This window comes from Rhipicephalus sanguineus, chromosome 7 (assembly GCF_013339695.2).
Source record: "Rhipicephalus sanguineus isolate Rsan-2018 chromosome 7, BIME_Rsan_1.4, whole genome shotgun sequence".
Classification (NCBI taxonomy): Eukaryota; Metazoa; Arthropoda; class Arachnida; order Ixodida; family Ixodidae; genus Rhipicephalus; species Rhipicephalus sanguineus.
The window spans coordinates 98944887-98966422 of record NC_051182.1 but is presented as its reverse complement, the minus strand read 5'-3'; the positions used below and the strand labels follow the sequence as shown (position 1 = coordinate 98966422).

Sequence of the window (21536 nt, the reverse complement as noted above, 5' to 3'; positions counted from 1 at the left end):
TTTGGGGGTGGGTTCAACAATACTTTATGTATGTTCGTGCGTGCGTTTGTTTGTGTGCACGCAAGAAAAGTTGAAAAAGTTCGGAAGGGGTCTGAACCCCCCAACCCCACCCTTGGCTACGCCCCTGTTCAGTTGCTACAAGCAACAGCGGCGGTCATGCGTTTATATCCAATGCAGCGTGGCAACGTAACATTACAAGTGACCTCGATAAAAGACGACATTGCCATATCAGAAACGGCTGCTCGCCCTCTAGCCTACGATCGAGAGAGCATCCATTATTGGAAAAGGGCGCATGCAAATACCCATGTGACCAGTGCACCCTCGGGGGCTGCATTTGTTTACGCTCGCTGGCGCCGGGTTTTTCTGCGAGTTATGTAAGCTTCGATAGAAACAGGTAGATAGCATTTTGTACACTACTATGAGAGGTTGGTAATCTGTCCCAGATACGCGTGTTAGACCAAACGCTGCAAGAGACATTCAGCGAATGTGCGTTTAGAAGAACTGTTAACGATTAAGAGTGCTCGTTACCTTACCATGGGACACATATATGCAGCTGTCCCTTCTCCGCTTTTGTGTAGGAAGTTACACTAAGTGATTCAGAGATCTACTCATATACGTACTGCACGATGGGCGGGCAACTATAGTTGACGGTTTTTACTACGGAATAGCGCTAAACCGTCCTTAAATGCGCTGGTGGCACATGTCCAGAAATGCCCAATATATACCCAATAATTCAACGATGAAACACTCACGACTACACAACCGCGCTTCCTAATGCCGCTATACTTGATCAAGCATCTCTCGGTTATTTAATCTCTCCAGGCAATGAATGCATGAATTTGAACAGTACGACCTTTAAAGCGTACATCTACCATTTTACCTCATCCCTTAAGCTTACTTATATAGTTCCAAGTGCCTTGTCGTGAAGGGTTACAGTAGCCATCGATAAAATAGTAGACAGCTTAGTGGCAGCCTGGCGCCGTTGTGGTTGTAAGGCTCTGTTCCCTCGATCGTTCCCTCTGCGTCCGCTTTCGTAATTAGTTCTGCTAAGCTCAGGTGGCGTGCAATGAGACGATCATTCTTTCAATCCATTCAATCAATTTAGTGTCGATTATTGCACTTTTGGCACCAATTTCGCTTTTACGGCACCCAGCGTTTGGCACAGCAGAGCACATCGTTACCGCCACTGTTCCTCGCAAATTTTGTTTCTACAGTATTTGATGGCACTTTCTGTGCACATCAGAAACAGTTTGCGGCTCTGCAACAGTTGCGTGTGTGTGTCAACTCGTCTCCATTTTGTCTACACTCACGTTTTCACTACATGTGCGATATTCTACGTTTTTAAAACGAAACTTTATATGGCTACACTTAAGACCTTTGACTGCCCTTTTATACATGTGAAAGTCACATGACTATAGCCCTCTCTTCAGAGAGAAACGTTGACTATCGTTAGGAGAGCCGTAAGACACACGACTTTCGAAAAGATAGTCAATGCACGACCCTCATAAAGAGAGCCAACGTGCCTCTCTAAGGGGAGTGATATGTACGTGACTTTCACATGTATAAAACGAAAGTCAAAGGACACCTTTTTTTTCTTAGAGCGTAGGCAAAGAGAAAATCCGGCGGTCTTGTGTACGTAGCAAAGTCGTAGTACTTATGTGCCACAGGAATTAGGCAAGCACCACAACTCGCCACTGGTTTGCTAAAAATGAAGTCGTCCGCGGCCGCAACCGTATGCGCCACAAAAATTGGGCGAATCCCATTATTCGCCAATAGTCCACTATAAATTAGGAATGGAACACTCGGGCGGTAAACACCCAATAAGATTTTCGAACAGACGTAAGCAACAACTGCGAAAGACTTTAATGAAACCACGGAATTAACCCAGCGATAAACACTGGGGATGCACGTTCCAGCTTCGCTTGGTAATCATCTTTACGAAGTGTTACGGCGGTGAGTTTTACATAGCGGAGCTCTTCAGGGGCCAGCCATGTCCGCGTGGTGTCTGTGGTCGTCACGCAGAGGGCACAGCTGGTATTCCCCGCAGGTTTCCCGCTGGGCCACGTGACCTTGCAGCGTGGAGATTGAGGTTGGGTAGGAAGGGGAAAGGATTGCGTATCGCCGTGAGTGGCGAGAAAGGGAACACTCCAATGAGCAACTCATTTTTTTGGCCCCCTAACGGCTAGTAGATGCGGAAAGATTGTTGGTGGACCTTACTAGTCAACCATAAGGGGTCGGAACTGTCAACCACCAGTAGTGTTATGCAAATCTAAGCCATTATGCTTTTGTAGGAGAGCGAAATCCGGACATACCCGAAACGGAAGTGTTCTCTTTAACTGTAGACCCATCTGTACATTCGCTGGGATGGGGAGAGGATGCGCATGCTGCGACGCCTCGCCTACTTCCTTTGCGAAACAGGCATGCCTAGAGTGACCTGGAATAGGGGGAGTGTCGAAAGCGCTGCGCGAATACATGGGAGGAGCGAGGGCCTTTTGCGGTGAACTTCCGCGCCGCGGCGCTGCCGTGCCTGACCCGTGGGCTTTCTCGGCGGCGGAAGCCACGTCGAAGCGGCGAGCGAGCGCCTGCTTCGCGCCTGATATTTTGGGCGCTATGAACTAAAATTACGGAAATTTGGGCAATATTTAATACTGCGTCACTGTAACATAACACTCTAGCGACTCATCGCACATAGAACCCATTTGGGCGTTGTGAAACGGGGATTTTGTATATTTCCTTTCAGCTGGTTTGTCACCGCAATGGTCTACACTTACGCGGCTGTTTGAGGAACGCATTCTGCGCGCACTTCATTGTCAGTGAAGGCACTTAATTTACTTTCGTGTGGAATGACGAACGTAAACTTGGTGCAGGAGAGAACACAGTGGAAATAACCAGGAGAACGTAGCAGATGTGCACGTAGTAGATGGCTAGCTCATGCTAACGCTTTTGGACCCTTCATATCCTTTCTTTTATTTCGTGCATTCGATTTGTTTTACAAGGCTGCCGCCCGCGCTCTGCTGTTTCAAGCCATTTTATGCGAAGCCGAATGTGTCAGTCGGCGTGGCAGCGGTACCAAAAGTAAAAAAGTACTCGCGTAACTCGCGTCTCGTTCACTTGGTATACACGAAAACTGGCACGGAGGGGTACGAATGTGTGTATGCCTAACACGACCGATAGGTCATGGCATCACTAACTTGATATGCTTGCCATTTGCGTAACGACTAACAATAATAATATGGTGTGTGGCGCGCAAACCCAATTTCTTTAGCCAGAAATAATTCTGATGATTTCTTTCCGTCAGGTGATAAAAAACGTGGTGGTCACCAATGTCGATGCCAACATGTAAGACTTACCTATACGTTTTGAAGAATTGACCGCATAGGTAAAATGTATGCGAAAAAATTACATGAAAAAAAAATACACGGTCCCTTCAGCATTCGCCTGAGACGACTCGGAAACTAAAGCCATCTTTTTCGACAGTCAATGCTTTGATGCTCCCTCGCATAACGTGGTTTCAGAGTGCCCACAGGATCGAAGGCATAGCAAGATTTCTGCACCTTGCCTACTTTTACATTGCCTCCGTGATCGGCCACCGATCACGGAGGCAATGCAATGCAAAGCGACCATGTCATGTGACGGCGTCATCATAGGACGACACGTTTAATGACGTCATAGTGACGTCACACGCTTTATCGATCTGTGACGTCATGGTGACGTCATCGCGCGATGATTTCGCGCATCACTCGTGTCGGCGACGCGGGACGCCGACGGTCAATTTTCGTGTTCGTGTTCCTCGCTTTCCGCGCGCTTCCCGAGCGCGGAAAACCCACTGGTCGGGCGAAGCAGCGGCGCGGCGCGCGAGTTCACCGCAAAAGTCCCACGCGGGAGCCGGGGCTTTGGACACTCCCCCTATTCTAGGTCACCCTCGGCATGTCATGCACAGCAGGATCGCTGGCAACCTTGCTTGCGTTCCAGCGCAGCCGTGTTAGTAATACGCGTTTTGGGCGAGTGTCTGGGTCGAATGGGCCACGGACGCACTGGAACGCTACCAGCGTGGCATAAATGAGCATATCTTCGCGCCAGATCTACGTGGCTTAAGCTGAAGACCGAAGAAATCCTTAGTGTAAATTGGCGAAACATGGGTGCGCACTGTAATCTCTGGCAAAAGGGGTGCACTTTATTTTGAATCTCATTTATTTTGTTATCCGCCATGACGTCCTTTGGCTCGAAGACCGATGGTAGGTCGTCTGTGTAAAGGTAATTATCGTAGTCGGTTGTGCCAGGACCGTCGATATAACTGGCGTCCGATGTCCCTCACAGCTTAGATATTCGTTCAAGACGAACCACCATATCCGTGTGTAGTTCGCTCACGCAGCGGCAACCTAAGACAGAGGGAACATTTTATACTTTGAGCAATGTGCACTTTATGGCCTAAGATATGGAAACACCGACCGGTATATTTATTAATTCATTTATTTATTCATTCATTTATTCATTCATTCATTCATTCATTCATTTACCTGAGCCTACTACAAGCTTAAACGGCCCTTGCAGGACTAGTTGCCGAGGTAAAAACAAAAAAGGCAATCATGAACACAATTGAATGGTTTTAACATTAGTCACACAAGATTCTACAGTTTTACAACTCACAATAACACTAGCTAAGTCGTTCTAGTGAGAGATTGCTGAGCGAAAGAGTGAATATTTGTATGTAGTAACGCGGCTTGAAGGCTGTCGAATTATTTTGCTGTGGTTAGTTCTTTGATGAATCTAGGAAAGGGTGAAGAAAATAAAGGAACTGTGGAATTATCAATTGGCCATGGCGTAGAAGATCAATTATTTTAGCTTTGAAACTATTTTTTTGCTGTAACTGATGCGTACGGGATACCTAATTATACATATCACCTATAAAACCGAAGATGTTACAGAGCGAAGGCAGAAGATCTCTTACCCATGAGCGCCATGGCCCGATCCGTCTCTGCTCTTAAGATATCGAGAACCCTGACGACACCCTCTTCACCCTGTTGATGAGGTAGCCATAACATTGTATGGTGAACATAAAGACTTCATCAGTAAGATTTCAGACCTCGTTACTAGTTCCCCCTTATGCTACTGTTAACCACGCGATTATAATATATGTGACGGTTTCATTGCAAGTAATCATCGTCTTTCCTATTCTGAAGATCAGATCAAAAACTTGTTCTTCTTCGCTACGATCTACTAACCTTTGCTATTATAAAGGGCTTGTTGCAACGGCAGAGAGGGCAACGTTACATCGAAGTGCTAATATTTTGCAATAGAACTTAACAAGGTCATTTCATCCAAAGCCGCTTACTGCCGAGCCCTGTTCTCAATAAACGCGTTTCTACGAGAGGTTGGAATAACTTGCGCCGAGAGGTACTTTTTTGCCCTTAGGGTGGCAGTACACAGGAGAGATAGTCTGGCGTCAAAAAGAAGCGCGAAAACAGTACAAAGTGCACAGCCGATATTCATTGGATGTAGCAAATGCAAAAGCAAACAAGGTAAACTTAGTTGAAACAAGAGAAGTCACATTTTACGCACACTCCAATCAAACTTACTAATCAGTCAACGCCGATATGTGGCATTCCTCCTTTGTCCCACCGGCTATACATACTTATTTCGCTCATTAATTTTCTAATCCTCCATGACCCGTAGGCTTATCAACAGTGGCAATAGATTTGCCCTCACCTTACGCCTTATCTCTCGCCTCACATGTCAAATGATGGTGAACAAAGTCAAGGACAAATAAATGTTTTCAAGATAAGGAGGCCGAGGGGGCGCACTCACACGGTAAGCCAGACCGTAGAGTATTGGTCTTCCAACGAACACTGCTCGAGCCCCTAAAGCGATCGCCTTGACGACGTCGGTGCCGAGGCGGACGCCTCCGTCAACGTACACCTCGCAGCGATGTCCCACGGCGCGTACGATGCCGGGCAGCACGTCAATCTGAAACGCAGCGCGTTCTCTTTGTAAGCACTTTTTGTTGTTAGGCATGATGTACGCGTACTAGAGGCACGCATTTAACTAATGCAAGAAACTTTTAAAGTTTACGCAGTCGAGCGTTTTTCGTTTTCAGATGAGCAGTAATCGTTTAGACAACTGGCATCTGCAGGGCGTTGCGATAGCTTGATGCGGTGAAAGCGAAACAATGGCCCTATATTTATTAGTGAGCAGGGGCCGCCGTTTACATGAAAGTCAAGGACGCCGCTGGGTACTTATAAGTCAAGTGCTCCCATGGGCGTGCTATAGAAATATAGGTACAGGGATTTCAACCATGGGTGCAACCATGGCTGGCGAAAGCTTGGCGCCCTTATTTAAGAGGTGCCTGATGACCATGACGAATGACCGCTCAGACACGAGCCTCAGCTGCATCTGCTTACCATTGGAAGGTCTTTGCTATTCCTTAACTGAAACTATACTGGTCGATTTCCCAGAATCCAGTACTGTCTCGAAACTGGTAAATAGGCTGATGATGATAGGATGATGATGATGGCTGGTGATGACAGGCTGATCATGATGACGACGACAAGTGAATTGTTACCACTTGTGTTGTTCCGCATAAAAAATACCATCACGACATTATTTGGATTGTTTCCTTAGCGTGTCCAAAATGCTACCAGATAACCAAGTATCATGGATCGCGTTTATGACAGAGTCCTTCTCCATGATTCAGAAACTTATGTCTGATTCAAATGGGCCTTAGTTTTTCAAAAGCTCCATGCATTTCCATTCGGTGAAGCATTTGCTTTGCTTGTGCGTTGATTAGTTTCCGTGCTCCAAGGGCCACGGATTACCTTGTAGACAAACCCTCAGTGTACTTATCCCGAAACCCGAGTGAACCATATGCATGCGCAGACATCAGTGGCTAGGCCTCTCCCTGCTCAGGCGTAGGGTCAGCAGGACAGAAATCAATCAGTGAAGTGAAAGCATGCTTCGAGTCAAGGTAGCTTACGGTTGCTGGAACACAGTCGAGTTGACGCCCACCGTGATTGGACACCATGATCGCCGACGCCCCGTGTTCAACAGCTTGAATGGCCGCTTCGACTGCGCAAAGATACAACTGTCTAAGCTATGGCGCATAGTCTGCTTAAGCGAGCAAGTTTCTCGAGTATCGTATTCTTAAAAATAAGGGCAAATTTAGTCAAAGCGGCAGCACAAATGTCGTTACGCTGACAACGGTAACTGAAACGTTTATTGAATCACAGGTGACCTACACAAAGAAGAGTATGAAACAGAACGAAAGTAGAGAGAGCACAGCCGATGAAATTTTGAGGACTACATTCTCAAAGGTAGGTAACATCTATGTATTACTTCACAACGCGCGCCTTCTGGTTAGTAGTTGGTAATCTAGTCCAGATGCACTGGCTTTCATCATTGGTTAAAGCTTAGGTGTGCCCGGGCGATATGTTTCGACAAATTCGCCAAGAGTGTCCGTATAACTGCAATCGCAATAAAAATTTTCGAAGCGTCCGACTATGATTCGGACCTGCCATGCCTCGCTCCGCAGCGTTCTGCGTTAGACAATTCCGCCACGTAGTATACATCCTCCATCATACCAAATGCGAGCTATTTCTATACACCATTTATCGCTGTTAGTACGCAGAGCTCGGAGGTGCTTCAGAGTGTTCATGATCACCCGTGAGATGGCGTGAAGGGCACGCTTTAAATAGAGTTACTGTATACCTAAAGGTAGCATATACAGTAACTCTAGCTTTAAAGGCCGTCGACCCGCTAGTGGCTGCCTTGGGTAGGCTGCTCTTGTGTGCGGAGGAGCAGCAGCGTTTGAGAGTTGGATCAATCGCTGACGGCGTTCGGTCAAACGCACGGGATGCCACACGTGGCGAAATTTAAATTATGCGAGACGCGGGCCACGCTGCGTTAGTTTTCCACGCTAGTTTTCGATTTTTGGGTTTTGGGACAACGCGAGGGCAACATCCCAAAAATGGCTTGTGTTCTGGGCGTGCGGCCTGGCTGCTCGGAAATTTCCTGGGTCCCCTAGTTCCTTGGGTCCCCATATTCTAAAACTCTTGCGTTTCGCCGGGGTTGGGATGTGCGCCTCCGACCTGTACTTTGACATGCAGGGCGTGGTCGCCGGTGCTCGCGCGCTTATCCCTTGAACGGAAAGGTTTGTACGTTTCGTGCCTTCACCGCAATGTTTGCGTTGAAGCTACTGCACGAAGGCCACTTCGCTCGCTGTAGAGGCCGCGTTTGCGAAAACAGTGAGCCGCTAGCTAGAATAGCCAAAGTAGGGGCTAGTTGAAGCAACAAAACTGTGACAGCTGTTAGTTCACGTTCGTCCAGTGTATACCTATGCGTTGTTTTCATACGTCCAGTTTTGTGTTTGAGCAGCGCGCTGCAAGTGTCGAGCTGTGGCAGTTGTTAGTTTAGTTCGCGTTCTCCCTTTGGGTATTCTTTTCGTGCGTCCTTTCTGCTTGAGCAGCGCGCAGCAAGCTTCGAGCTCCTTGCCGTTCTTCGTGGGACATTCAAATGTGTTACTATCGCATTCATTGCATCGCCCTTGCGGTGAAAGTGATTTTTGTAACAATGTTTCAACTTCTTTTAGGGGCGAAGCTCCTTAAGACGGCACCCGTTCGTCCCTCGTCGTCGTAGTCGTAGTAGTCGTAGTGCGTAACCAGTCTTACGCTTTGACCTCCAAGGTGGTGCCGGTGGGAGATTTTTCCTGTGCGTTGTTGAACAATAAAAAATTCGCAGCGTGCGCGTTAACTAAAAGCCGAATTCTTCTGTCTCTCATTCCCCATTAGCAGCCATTGGCATGTTCCAGTAGGAAACGTCAGTAGAAGTAGAAGTGTAAGTGTTAGCTAAAAGCCGACTTCTGTCTCTCATTCCCATTAGCAGCCATTGTTTACCTCCAAGGTAGTGCCTGGTGAGATTTCTCCTGTGCGTGATTAAACAATAAAAATTTTGTTCAAAACGCCGTTGATTGATGAAATAAACCAACGAAAGACGCCAGAAGTTTTGTAAAAGCAAAACGAAAGAACGCCAGATGTTTCTAAAGCAAAACGAAAATACGCCAGCTGCTTAACGAAAGACGCCAGATGTTTTCTAAAGCAATGGTTTTCTAAACAATGAAAATTCACAGCGTACATGTAAAATTAAAGTGAGCTGCAAGTCGTCATAACTCATCGAACCTTTAGTATAAACGCGCCCGATCTCACGTCGGTGATGATGTACTGGGCAGAATTCACGGAAGATTCACGGTTTACCGATGAACCTCCGCAGCTTCGCCCACTCATCATCATTCACTCCGTGGATATGCTGCGATTTTCTCGTGCCACCGCGCCAACCTCTCCAGAATTCAATATAGAGTCTCTCTCTTTTTACTCCATCAACGAGATCAAGCACGTTCACTCGCAGCTTTTTTAATTGTCGTCTAACCACTTACCAGTGAGGATTCCTTTGACAACAAGTGGCAGTTTGGTGATGCTCTTGAGCCAGGCAACGTCCGACCACGTACTCTCCGGGTTCATGACTAGGCGCGACTGAAATTTTCCGCCAGTGCTGGCAACGTCCTCGTCTCGAAAGTTGGCAAACCTTTGGCAATCGGCACATGGACAGGAAAAGACCCCGTGCGAGAAGGAAAGAAAAAAAACTGTAGTGGCTTAGCTCGGCTATCCCAGGATATACGTAGCGTGAGCTAAGGTTCAGCTGATTATTCTTAGCTCTCCTGGTCGTCTAGGATTAGCTTGATTATCGTGCTTACTGCTGCTTCAATGACACACACATGGTGTACGCATTATGTCAAACATGCATATTTGTTTTTCGCTCAACTCCATTTCGGTATTGCCAAAAAGACGGCTCGGTGGTCAGTGTAGTAACACGCTGCCGTCTCTATGGCAGCGTCTCGTACCCGGTCCCAACGCCGGCACCGTTATGTCTGCCATGGCTATGACGTCACTCCTCTGGAATGCGCAGAGTGGCGAGGCGCGCAAGGCAGCGGCGGCTCCGTCGCGCCAGCTGTGCGCCGTGTGACTTCACTTCTCCTCGCGCATGCGCAGTACGGCTCTCGGACTGCCACACGAAACTTCTCGTGCTCGGCCAGTGTAGCTCACGCTAAAAAAACATGGTTGATCTTCCTGTCGTAGGAATCGGTATAACACGAAAGTAAAACGTGTCTTTATAAAAGTAGTTCAGTCTTCATTGTACATCGATAAATGAGAGTCTGCACAATATCTGTTGGTGTATCGCAGCTATATCACAATTTGATGTGGATTAACCCACGTTGACGCCTGGTGGCATATCTCCATCCTATCCCGCAATGATGAATATTTCAGAGAAAACAAGATATAAAAAGAAAGGGGCAGGGTAAACTCAGAAGGTAAAATTGGGCAGAGCAAGGGGGTTATGGTTAAGCTGTCAGGAAATTATTAATGTTCTCCATACGCCTTATGTTCAACGTCGACGCGTCGACGAAGTGCAGCATAAGTGAACCGTGCTTTCCGAAATCGTTTTTCCTGCTCACTAACATCGAATGTTGTTGCAGTGAGTTTGAGTAATAAAATCCCGTGGGGATCTATGAGAACCAACATCTCGCAATTGCTAGGGATGAGGTATGAGATCTGGAAAGCGACTCTTCGGGATCTCACAATTAGTCATCGCTAGTGTCACGTCGAGTCAACTAATTAAATCTTGTGATTTTCGTATATTAGAACACTCTAACATGAAACGCGCTCTAACGAGTGTTAAATCCAAATACACCCTGTGAGACGAAAGTGTAGTAGAATTCACAACTATTTTGCTTCGTAAGGGCTCGTCTCCATCGGGCTAGCCGTCTTCGGTGATATGCCCTTCTCATAAATTTACTTAAAGGGACACTAAATTGAAGAGCCATTTTTTTAAAGAACGTGAGCTTGGGCATCTCGCACTTATGCGCCTGCATGCGCTGATTTCCCTGTCGTATATTTGTGCTTGCACTGCTTCGTAAATAAATCAATTGTTGGAAGTTAGCGCTGTGTCGGCGTCGTTACCTCTGTGTTCTTGCTCCTTCTGTGCGATATAGGTGTTAAGATTTTTCTCGTATTAGTAAAATACTCTTTCACAATAGCAAAAGCTCCAAACCTGCCTCGAGAAGACGCTTGGTAAGCGAGAAAACGCGCAAAAAGACAATACTGGTGGCGACGCCACCTTGAAATTCCCGCACCCATCACCGTGGCGTCATAGATTTTGATGATTTTGAGAGCATGCGCTTTTCCTAATTATTAAAGATGAAGGAAATTGTGATCTCGGGGTGCCAGAGACTTACCATGCCAAGTTTCAGGCATCTTTGTTTAACCAATGTCGAGAAAATATAAAAAATACACTTTGAAATCCGTGACTTCACGCGCGGAAGTTTCGGTGCGATACAATTAGTAAACTTGGACCTTGATTTCCCCCTCTAATAATAGACTTATGATTGCGAAATTAGCGTAATTAGACTCTTCAGAGTGCAATTTATCAATGTAAACGGATTCAATGTTTCACATTAGAGTCCCTTTAAATTTATTCGTACGAAGAATTTCAGCATGAGACGCTTCTATGCATGCGGTTCCTGATGGATTCCCGCCATGGCAGCCTGCACGTATGGATGGGGTCTTCCTCACTTGGCCGATCTAGGTCGCTCGATATGCAGCATCCTGCCGCGAAAGTTCGTTCAAACCTCTCCTCTCTCGCTGTCCCTCTCTTCCTATCTCTTTCTCTCACTCACTCTCTCTCGCTTCTGCTGTTATATCTCCCTGATTTCTTGCTTGTTGGTTCCAGAAGATAGTACCACCATTTGTTTCCTAAAGAAAATCCCCGTCGAAGCAGTCGGCAAAGATGGTTAACAAGCGATGCTGAAACGTGCGGCCCCGGTGTTCATCAGTAGGGTAAGCCCAGACTGTTCATCAATGTCTTTATCAATTATTGCTTACGTCTGACCAGAAAAATTATCCAGTGTTTCCCACCTGTGTGTTCCTTTCTTGATAGTTAGTGGACCAGTTCTGAGTAGCGGGATCTGCCCTATCTCTCTGGCACATACGTTTTTGCCCGCAGTCTTCTTCTGCATTTTTAGTGTACCGGTGGTGAGCAGTGGGGGCTTGCACATTTTCTGCAGCACATGCGCGCTAAGATTTTTTGAGCATAGTGGACACCCGAATTTTCGTTCCCGCTAGCCATATGCAGTTTCGCTGTTATAGCCACATGCGGGCCCGGATGAATGTTCTTTATATGATTACTTACCCGAGATCTTCCATGTAGTCCTTCAGAAAGTCGCCAAACTTCTCGCTGTTCGAGCCACCCACTGGAATATCCGCAGCGTACACGATGGCGCTGTAGCCGGCCTCCTCTGCCCTTCTTACCAGTCGATGCGTGATCGTCCGGTCCGCAAAGATGCAGAGCTACGGAAAATGCGAAGGGCAGCAAGAACGACATCGATGGAAGACCACTGTAGCATCACCATCCGCTTTTACCATCAACGACAATATGTCCCACCACCGCGCCGCGCTTTTAACGGAGCTCGTGACGTGTGGCTGAAAACAGAATGCTGAAGCTCTCGCCGGTCTTTACAAAGCAGCCGCCGGAGCTCCACTGCAGTCTTTCGCCTAACGCCAACATGTCTATCGCTACAGCACCGTTTGCATGTGGGCGTCTGTATGTGTGACTGTGTGTGGGTGCGAAATATGTGTCCGCGAAGGCACCACTGCGTCTATTTTGTGCGATCGTCGCGGTTCAGTGAACAAAGAGCAGTTTTAACCACACAGTCGACAAAACTGACTGCCGTGTCCTTACGGATACCATACACTCTTAAAAAAAAGTTCGTAAAAAGGTAGTAACTGGAAGGAAAATGTTAGTAACAGCCACTGTTACTAACTCTCTGAGACAGTTACTAACCATTTACAAACTCGAAAGCAACAGGCGTGTTGTTACTACCCAAACAGCCAAGTTACTAACTCGAGTTAGTAACAAAAAGCTACTTTGCTTATAACCCTTCACAGTGCTGCAAAAACATGCATTCACTCACTGAGTGAAAGTTTTTAATATATTTTAATATATTTTCTCAAACCCTTCTCGTATTCACTTTTTTTGATCATGGCTTGAAGACATATAATTTGTACGGCCAACATTTTTAGAGGAATTGATATTTGAGTCTGATTGCACACTCTTAAAAAAAAAGTTAGGAAAAAGCTTGTAACCACGAGCAAATAGTAACAGCAGCTGTTACTAGCTTTCTTGGACCATTACTAACTTTTTGCTACCTTTTTACTACCTACGTTAGCAGACACTTAAAAGTTGCAACGGTTACTACCTCTTGCGTACCGTTACTAACTTTTTGCCATGCACCTGTTAAACGAGTTTGTTAAACCAATCTTAGAATTTATTATTACGAGCTTTTTACAACCTATTCACTAGCACGGGAATCGATTCAAGTTCGTTGAGGCGATATTAGCGAGTTTTAGTATAGCGGAAAACAGCAAACGCAAGGATTTAGCGTTAGCGTTAGCGTTGTGTGCTCCTAACCGCGCATGAGCAGAACGTAAACGTAGCCCGAGCTCTTACGTACGAACGCTATTTCTGGAATATAGCGTTCAACGCTAACGCACGCAAGAGATCCCGTACGTAGGGCAAGATGGCGGTGCCTGTTGAAGCGAGAGCCGTCCACTTCGAATCTTTGTAGTCGTCGTCCTGCATTATAAAACTCATTCATTCCCAAATAACGTTCGTATTTGATTTAGATTTGAGTAATGAGGCTTCGCCAATCGTGTACCGCCAATAAAATAGCTCCTTTTTTTCAGATACAAAGTGGATTTGCGGTGCAGAAGGCTTAACAAAATTTGTTTACAAGGTCCGCTCGTGTTTTCTGTAGGCGCGCAGAGATGGCGACGCTGTCTTCAGTCGCCTCTTTCCAAGATACGGCCACAAGTCAAGCGGAGACATGTAAAGATTCGTTTCCCTTCATGTTTTTCGCGGCAGTGCATGAATTTAACGCGTGATGCGTGTGCGTTTCACTTCTGCAAAACACTTCTGCAAACGCGACATGGAGACGCAACAACGGTGAATTTGGATCAGCGCAACTTAGTGGCGCGTCTAGATGTTTTATGTCTAGATGACGCCGTATGTGCTTGCGTTAGCGTTAGCGGGAATGCCTTCCGCTGTACTAAAGGACCACCAATTGGCACGCAGCGCGTTCCGTTTTAGCGTTAGCGTTGAGACGCACGCTAACGCTAACGTAAGCGTTTCCCGCTATACTAAAACTCGCTATTAGTAAGCTTAGTACCCCGTCTTGGGTCTTGTATATTAGGCCATGTTGAGACGATATTACGCAAAATATACATAGCATATTGATTGTCTTAGTATGCTTGATTAAAAGTCCTACGCTATGTCACCTCGCGCACCTAATACAATTGTACGCTATATAAGTATAGGCGCATAACTTAAGCTATTTATCCTAAAGCCTAGCTGCCCACTGGCACCAGCTGTGTACCCCAGAGCTAGGGCTATATATACTCCTGGAAACGCTTACGAATTATACGCGTCGCGTAGCCTTGTTGTTGTGTATGTGTGCTGATTCATGACGTGCTGTGCATAATTACCTAATGATATATCGCAATGTTGATGCTCGTGAAGTGACCGTTATAAAAAAAAGAGGCGAAAGGATCACGGCTACTTAATTTTTTTTTTTGTAGTAACCGTTACTACCTATTTTACAAGTTAGCAACGAGAAGGGTAGTAACCGATACTAAGTGCGTTTGTAACGGCGAGGGTAGTAACGGTTACTAACCTCCCCGTTACTAACCGCACTTACTAACAGGGTAGTAACATATGTGACAAGTAGTTAGTAAACCGAAGTTAGTAAGTACTACAACCTTTTTTTTTAAGAGTGTAGTTCTCAAACCCTGGTCCCGTCTCGGAATGACAGAAAGCCCAGCGAGTTGGTAGGGATTCATGACAAAAACGGGTAGCCGTGCAACCACGGAGACAAGACAGAAGTCGGAACAACGGCGTTTGTGTAGTCCTGACTTGTCTCTTGTATCCATGTTTACAGGCCTACCGTCTTACCCTGGTACCAGAGCTGCAGCGTTTTCAATTGTCCGATATTGAATGAAGAACAATAACACGCTTAGCGTGTAGGTTCGAGCTTGTTGGTACTCGCAAGCCACCCGCGTCTTCTACCCGCTTTCATATATAAAAGGGAGACCCGTCTAGAACTGATTCAGTTCGTTCTACGACTGCCATCGGTAAACGACGGTAATTAAACAGACGAGAAGAACAGGGTGAATACAATGCTGTACGAAAGAACAAATACGTCTAGCAGAAAATGGTCGCGGAACCAATCACGGTCTACCACGGCGACCAGCGCATGCGCGTCCCCTCCCCCTCTCTCTCCTCTCCTACGCTGCTCCTCTCTCGCACGCCTGCGGACCGCGTTCCCCGCTCGCCCTGTGAGAATTAACAGCAAGGTCTGAGAGCGGGCTAGTTGGTATTGGCCTCGAGGAGTTACGGAGTCGCCCTCTATCGGACGCGCCTCGATTGCGTGCTAGGCAGGATACCGCCGGCGCGCTCCCCATAGGCTTTGCTGTCGGCGCTCTACAAAAACACCTCGCGGAAGCCCTCCAGGGCATTTCTGTAAGTACTTTCGAAATGAACTGTGTTCTTTACTGTCAAAATAATCATTTTCGACGAACTGAAAGCACAAGATAGTCTACAGTCGCTGTCTCTTTGCAGAAAACCGAGCACCCGCTTCACGCTGTCACCGCGTTGCAGACCCCTGAACCGGCTTCTTGCGTGAAAGGTAGTCACTCGCTGAGTGCAAACTATGTGAAATATCTCGTTAGAGTAGACTGCCTGTATAACCAAACGGAGCATAACAGAAAGAAGCCTCAAGCCAGCGATCGCACGGGTTCGCGACGACTGACGGTGCCTCTGCATGTATGAGCGTCTGCATGTATGTTCGAACTGATGGTTTCGCTTTTGCTACGAGCGCGTTTTGGCACCGCGCTGTGAACTTTAGGCCGCAAAATATGAGAATTTGTGAGTAAACAAACAACTACTGTTGTGCGGACGCTATCAGAGCAGTTCAAAAACAATTTCCTTACAACTGCGACTTCGGTGAGCATGGCAACTTTGTGATCTGCCGTCCCGACGATTCAGTGGTTTTTTTTTTTTCGGTCTAAATTCGCGTACGTTTCAATGTCATTTGACAAGTTCTCTCGCACTGCGTATTGATCGGTCTTCTCAGCGGGCAAATGCCGCTGCTTCTGTTTCTTTATTCAGCGCATTCGTTTCGTTTGGTGCTCACACAAAACGTGAGCAAATGCGACGCCTTTTTTTAATGCTCCTTAATTATCGTTCCGTTTGCATTCCAGTGAACTTGCCACTCTCTGTCATCAACAAATTCATAGACCAAAGCTTCACCACTTCGAGATTTCTGGTGGAAGGAGAACCAGTCTACGAGACGGAGCATGTAGTAGCATGCGACGTCTAGGAAAAGAAATAAAATACAGTAACGTTTGCCGGACTTGTTCTGCAAACGTCGGCTGTGAACTAGGACCCACATGAACTTGAAGTAGCGGTGAATAAAATAGGAGTTATTGCAGCAACCAGCAGCCGCAAAACAGAATAGTAATTATTTGGCGTGTACCCCAGCAATTTTGGCAGCAGTGTCGTGTCTAAAGCCAACAGGGTGGCATCTTTCCCACGTAAGTAAATGAGGCTCCAAGAAAATACATGGGGTTGGCCGGTGGGCCGATCATCGGTGGGCCGATCACGGAGGCAATGCAAAATTTATGTAGCTTATGAAGCAATGCATGCCACATCAAATGGGAAGGTTGCTCATCGGCGTCCCGCGTCGGCGGCGTCAACACGAGTGATGCAAAAAATAATCGTCACGTGATGGTGTCACCATATGACGTCATCATGACGTCACAAAATATGCAGCGTCATTATGACGTCATATAATCTGACGACACGTGATGACGTATTCACGCGTCATGGTCGCTTTGCATTGCCTCCGTGATTGGTCACGGAGGCCGTGCAAAACCGCGTTAGGTGCAGAACGCTTTTGGAGGGGGGCGCGGGAGAATCAGTACAATTACTCACAAGAAGAAGATGGCTTTCGCCTCCTAGTCATCTTTAACTAACGCATAAGGGACCGTGTGCGTTCTTTGATTCAACGTATCTAAACAGTGACTTGCGCATCTGCAGCCGATTTTGTGGACGCTGAGCACGGGGCCGACGATCAAGAGGTCGCGTTCGAGGGTTCTGAGATGGCATCGCATGTGGTAAAAGGTAGCGCTTTTACCATCCTGTGGCAGATAAGCATCATTTGCCGGCGGGAAGCGCGCGCGAGCCATCGTCTCAGTGCGCGCTGTCTGCTACTCACCGAACATCGCAGCCCGACGCAGTAACAAAAGTCTTCGTCGCGGAAGTTCTTGTTGCACACAAGACTCGTAGCGGATGGCTACTTGCCGGTTCTTAGCTTTACAACCCATGCTTCACGCTGTTTCTTGTTCCGCGGCTACCAGTGCAGGCTGACACTGGGCTCCTTTGCGTAATCGCGGCACTGCGGCACCGAGCGGTAGAGCCCCATGTTCGTCGCCTTCGGAGGCAGCCACTCTATTACAATGGTTTCAATTGAGTAGAAAATGAGAGAAAACTTCCGAATTTGAACAGACCGCAGCGCATGTGGGACTTGAAACTCGTTTTCAAAGCATGCGGCAGTGCGCCACAAGCAGCCGACGCGGCCGCTGAGACCACGTGATCCTGCCAAGCACGTCACGCCGACGGTGGCGCCGGCGTTTCCAGTGGTGGGCCTCGAGGCCAATTCCATAATACGTTGACTGATATCTGTGTAATCACATGAGACAGGTATATATGTGTGTTGCTTTAATAAACGATAGCTGGAAGTTAGCGCCTGTATTCGTCGTTTCTTTGTCCGCCGTGCTCGTTTTGCGCTAAAGTTTTAGTATTAGAGAATTAACAGCCAGGCTAGAGGGAAGACAAGACGCGCGTAGCGTTCCTCTTCGCGTTCCACGACGCGAGGTCGGCAGCATGCCCAAAGAACGCCAACGGAACGCGATCGTGCAAGTGCTCCAGCTTCGCATCGCCTCATGATCCCCTTTAGCGCGAAATTGTGTTTTTTGTTATTTTTTTCTTCCACTGACTCCGTTGGACTTGTGTGTCCAGGCGTCAGGCTGGACTAACTGTCCACTGAGTGAGATACATAAGACAAATCTGGCGTTGTTGGAATCGCAAGTTGGAATTTTACTTACGCAGTGTTGATTGCGGCAGAATATACATGACTAGATGAAAACGAAGCCGCTAATTGTGGCCGCTAACTTATATGGCCCGAGTTTGGCAAGCGTATCGTTGCGTCCCCGTGAATGACGCCTCTCCTTAATAGAGCCACAACGCAAGCTTGTTGACGTGAATACGTCAGTGATTTTTAAAAAAAAATTACTATGCGAGAATACCTCGGGCAAAAGAGAATGCGGCGCTTGTGTCCTCTCTACTTGTGACATTTTCTTGCGCGGTGTTTTCACAGACGTGGATTAGTCGTTTATGTTCGCAATCTGCACAACACTCCCCTATTTGTGAGCCCTTTAGCTAGATACACGGCCTCTGAGATGCTCAGCCGGCCTATATTGCTTTGTACCTGAGCACGAGAGATGAAGCGGCATTTTGAACAAACCTGAAACCACAGGAGGGCGTTGGGTGCGGCCTCTCTGACGTCTTCCAAGGAAGTGGTGCTCGATATGCTGACGATCATCACAGTTCCCGCCTTGGCCGCGGCTGAAAACGTGAAATCAATCATGAGAGTGCACCGGACGAGTCAGGATAGCTAGTGGTTTATACAGTGGCCACGTCTAGGGGTGTGCTGGTGTTGAATTTTAGAATCGAATCGAATACCAATCGAAAATGCGATGACACCGAATCGAATACGAATATGAATCATATACAGTTAGAGTAGTTTTCAAATAGTAAAGCAACCATTTTCAAAGTGGAATGCAACCATTTTAGAAACAGGAAAATAATTCCACAGCATTTTATTTGAAGCAAATATTCACGAGCTTTAACAAAGAAAGATTACGATTAGTTTTGATCGATAAAAAAATCACAATCATGTAAACTGAGGAAACCTCGCTTACGGTAGCGAATAGATGCATACAGATGTACCTACAGTATTCAAGGCGGCACTTTGTCAACAGCTTTTAAATAAAGCTGATGTGTAAATATTAAACCATATTTATGTAACAACGTCATCATGAATGTAATGGTGAAAGTGAACTGATAACTCTGTCGCTTCGGCGACACTGAAGTTTTAAGAACAAACGCCTTCATCCGAGTGATGCAGAACTATCGATGGTACTATCGATAGTATCGATAGTTGAGTCACTATCGAACTATCGATGGTAAAAAATACTATCGATAGTGCTATCGATAGTAGGTACTATCGATAGTTTAAAATCAACAGCGCGAACTCACTGCAGAAAAAAATTACATCATCTCCCACTAAAGGAAACTATGTGGGGATGCGAAGCAGCGTATGGGTCGACTTAAAGTTCCCTTCATCACGGGCACCTTGCCCGATGTTAACGCGTCTTGCAAATGGAGCACACCATGAAATCACTGTTGTTGCTGTTGCTGTTACTCGTCCCAAACTCTTGTTGAAGTACGCTACGCAAGTTCATCGCGGGATCTCGTTCCCCGACGCCATCACGTGATTGCTGAGAGAGTGTTAAGGGGGAGAGGCCACAGCGTCTTACATAGCCCCTTACACAGGCCCGAATGCGCTAGCGCGTGCCAGCACACATGGTTTTGTCGGCGTTACGCCAAGCTAGGACAGCATACGGCATCCCGAGCCCCTAAAGTGCTCTGCACTTATCATCGTCAAGGCGGTCGAAGAACAAGAGGAGGAAGACTTCTCCTTGGCGCAAGCGCGCGCTCAGGTGGCTATGCTAGATGGTAGAAAGCGAACGGTCGCCAATGGAACTACGGACTTACGGACATAGCCCCGAGCAAAAGCTGCTTCGCATCTAATAAATTTGGTTCCCCGCGCGCGTGGTACATAGTGGAGCCGGAGGAGCAGGCTGTAGCGGAAAGGAAGCCGTTACATGGGGTAGAACTGCGCGGCTTGAGTTTTATATTGCGTTTGATGATTTCAAAATCAAAAATTGATCAAGAACTAAGTTTGTTAATTGTAAGGTGTAAGGTGTAACTGGTTGCTTTTAAATGTAAATGTAAATGTACCTTCCAAGGTTATTTCCGGGAAACGAAGAGCGGATAAACCTTGGATTACCGCGAGCCTAAGGAAGTTAATTAATAAAAAGAATCGCATTTTCAAGCGTTTCCGTTCATCAAGAACTGCTGATGTTCAAGAAAAACTCGCCGAGTTAAGTCGAATGTTAAAGAAACAATTAAGAGAGGCGAAAGAAAGCTTTTTTGTTTCCCTGGAAAGAAAGCTGGTTACTAATCCCAAAGAGGTATGGAAGTATGTGAATACGGTGGACTCTGTTGGCATTCCGGACATAACTGATGGTGAAACAACCTTTTCGGAAGATGCAGAGAAGGCAGCCTGCTTAAATCGATATTTTCAATCTGTGTTTTCTGAACCATTTCAAGGCGAAATGCCATATACGACACCACAGGGATTGGAACCTATGGATAATATTGTTATCTCCGCTAGTGGTGTGTGCGCTCTGCTAGAACGACTTAAACCAAACTCGGCTCCGGGACCTGATGCTATTTCTAATCACGTATTGAAGAGGTGTGCAAGAGCTCTAGCGCCCTTTTTAGCTGTCTTATTTTCAAAATCGCTTGAAGATCAGAAACTGCCATCTGAATGGAAGCTAGCAAACGTTGTGCCGATACCAAAGTCTGGAAACAAAAATAATGTTGCCAACTACAGGCCAATTTCATTGACCAGCGTATGCTGTAAAACTCTTGAACACGTTATATATAGCGGTATTATAAAGCACTTGGAAACGAATAATTTTTTCTGTACAGTTCAGCATGGTTTTAGGTCTGGTCTGTCATGTGTTACACAACTGTGCGAATTTTCTCATGATGTTTTCAGTTCATATGATAACGGTCATCAAGTCGATTCGGTATTTTTAGACTTTCAGAAAGCGTTTCACACCGTTCCGCATGCTCTTTTATTACATAAATTATCTTTTTTTAGGTCTGCCTGCATCTGTTCTTGGTTGGTTGAGGGATTATTTATCTTCTAGAAAACAGTCCGTCCGAGTAAATGGTTCGTCTTCTTCATACGTCAGCGTAACTTCCGGGGTGCCACAGGGTTCGGTGTTGGGTCCTTTGCTCTTTCTGGTCTATATTAATGATTTATCAGAGACGCTAACATCGAACGTGAGGCTGTACGCAGATGATTGTGTTATTTATACATCAATACACAGTATGGACGATGTTTGTGCTTTACAACGTGATCTTGACACTGTGGTGAGGTGGTGTGAGAAATGGAAAAAGTGTTTGAATGTAAAAAAGTGTTGTTTTCTTAGTTTTACCAGAAATCGCAAACCTTTTCACTCATC

The 21536-nt window shown here is 46.5% G+C and overlaps 1 protein-coding gene across 1 annotated transcript in view; it reads right to left on the bottom strand.

Annotated features, from left to right (window-relative positions):
• Positions 1-4190: 4190 nt before the first annotated feature.
• The window catches only part of LOC119399655 (2-Hydroxyacid oxidase 1), a 51605-nt gene continuing 34259 nt past the window's right edge, over positions 4191-21536 (bottom strand). The window contains exons 4-10 of the mRNA XM_049417804.1: positions 18680-18780; positions 12232-12389; positions 9422-9570; positions 6971-7062; positions 5806-5964; positions 4949-5018; positions 4191-4379 (exon numbers count right to left, since the gene is read on the bottom strand). Of these exons, the coding sequence (XP_049273761.1) occupies positions 4312-4379; positions 4949-5018; positions 5806-5964; positions 6971-7062; positions 9422-9570; positions 12232-12389; positions 18680-18780 (797 nt within the window). The 3' untranslated portion in view covers positions 4191-4311. The remainder of the gene's footprint in view (positions 4380-4948; positions 5019-5805; positions 5965-6970; positions 7063-9421; positions 9571-12231; positions 12390-18679; positions 18781-21536) is intronic.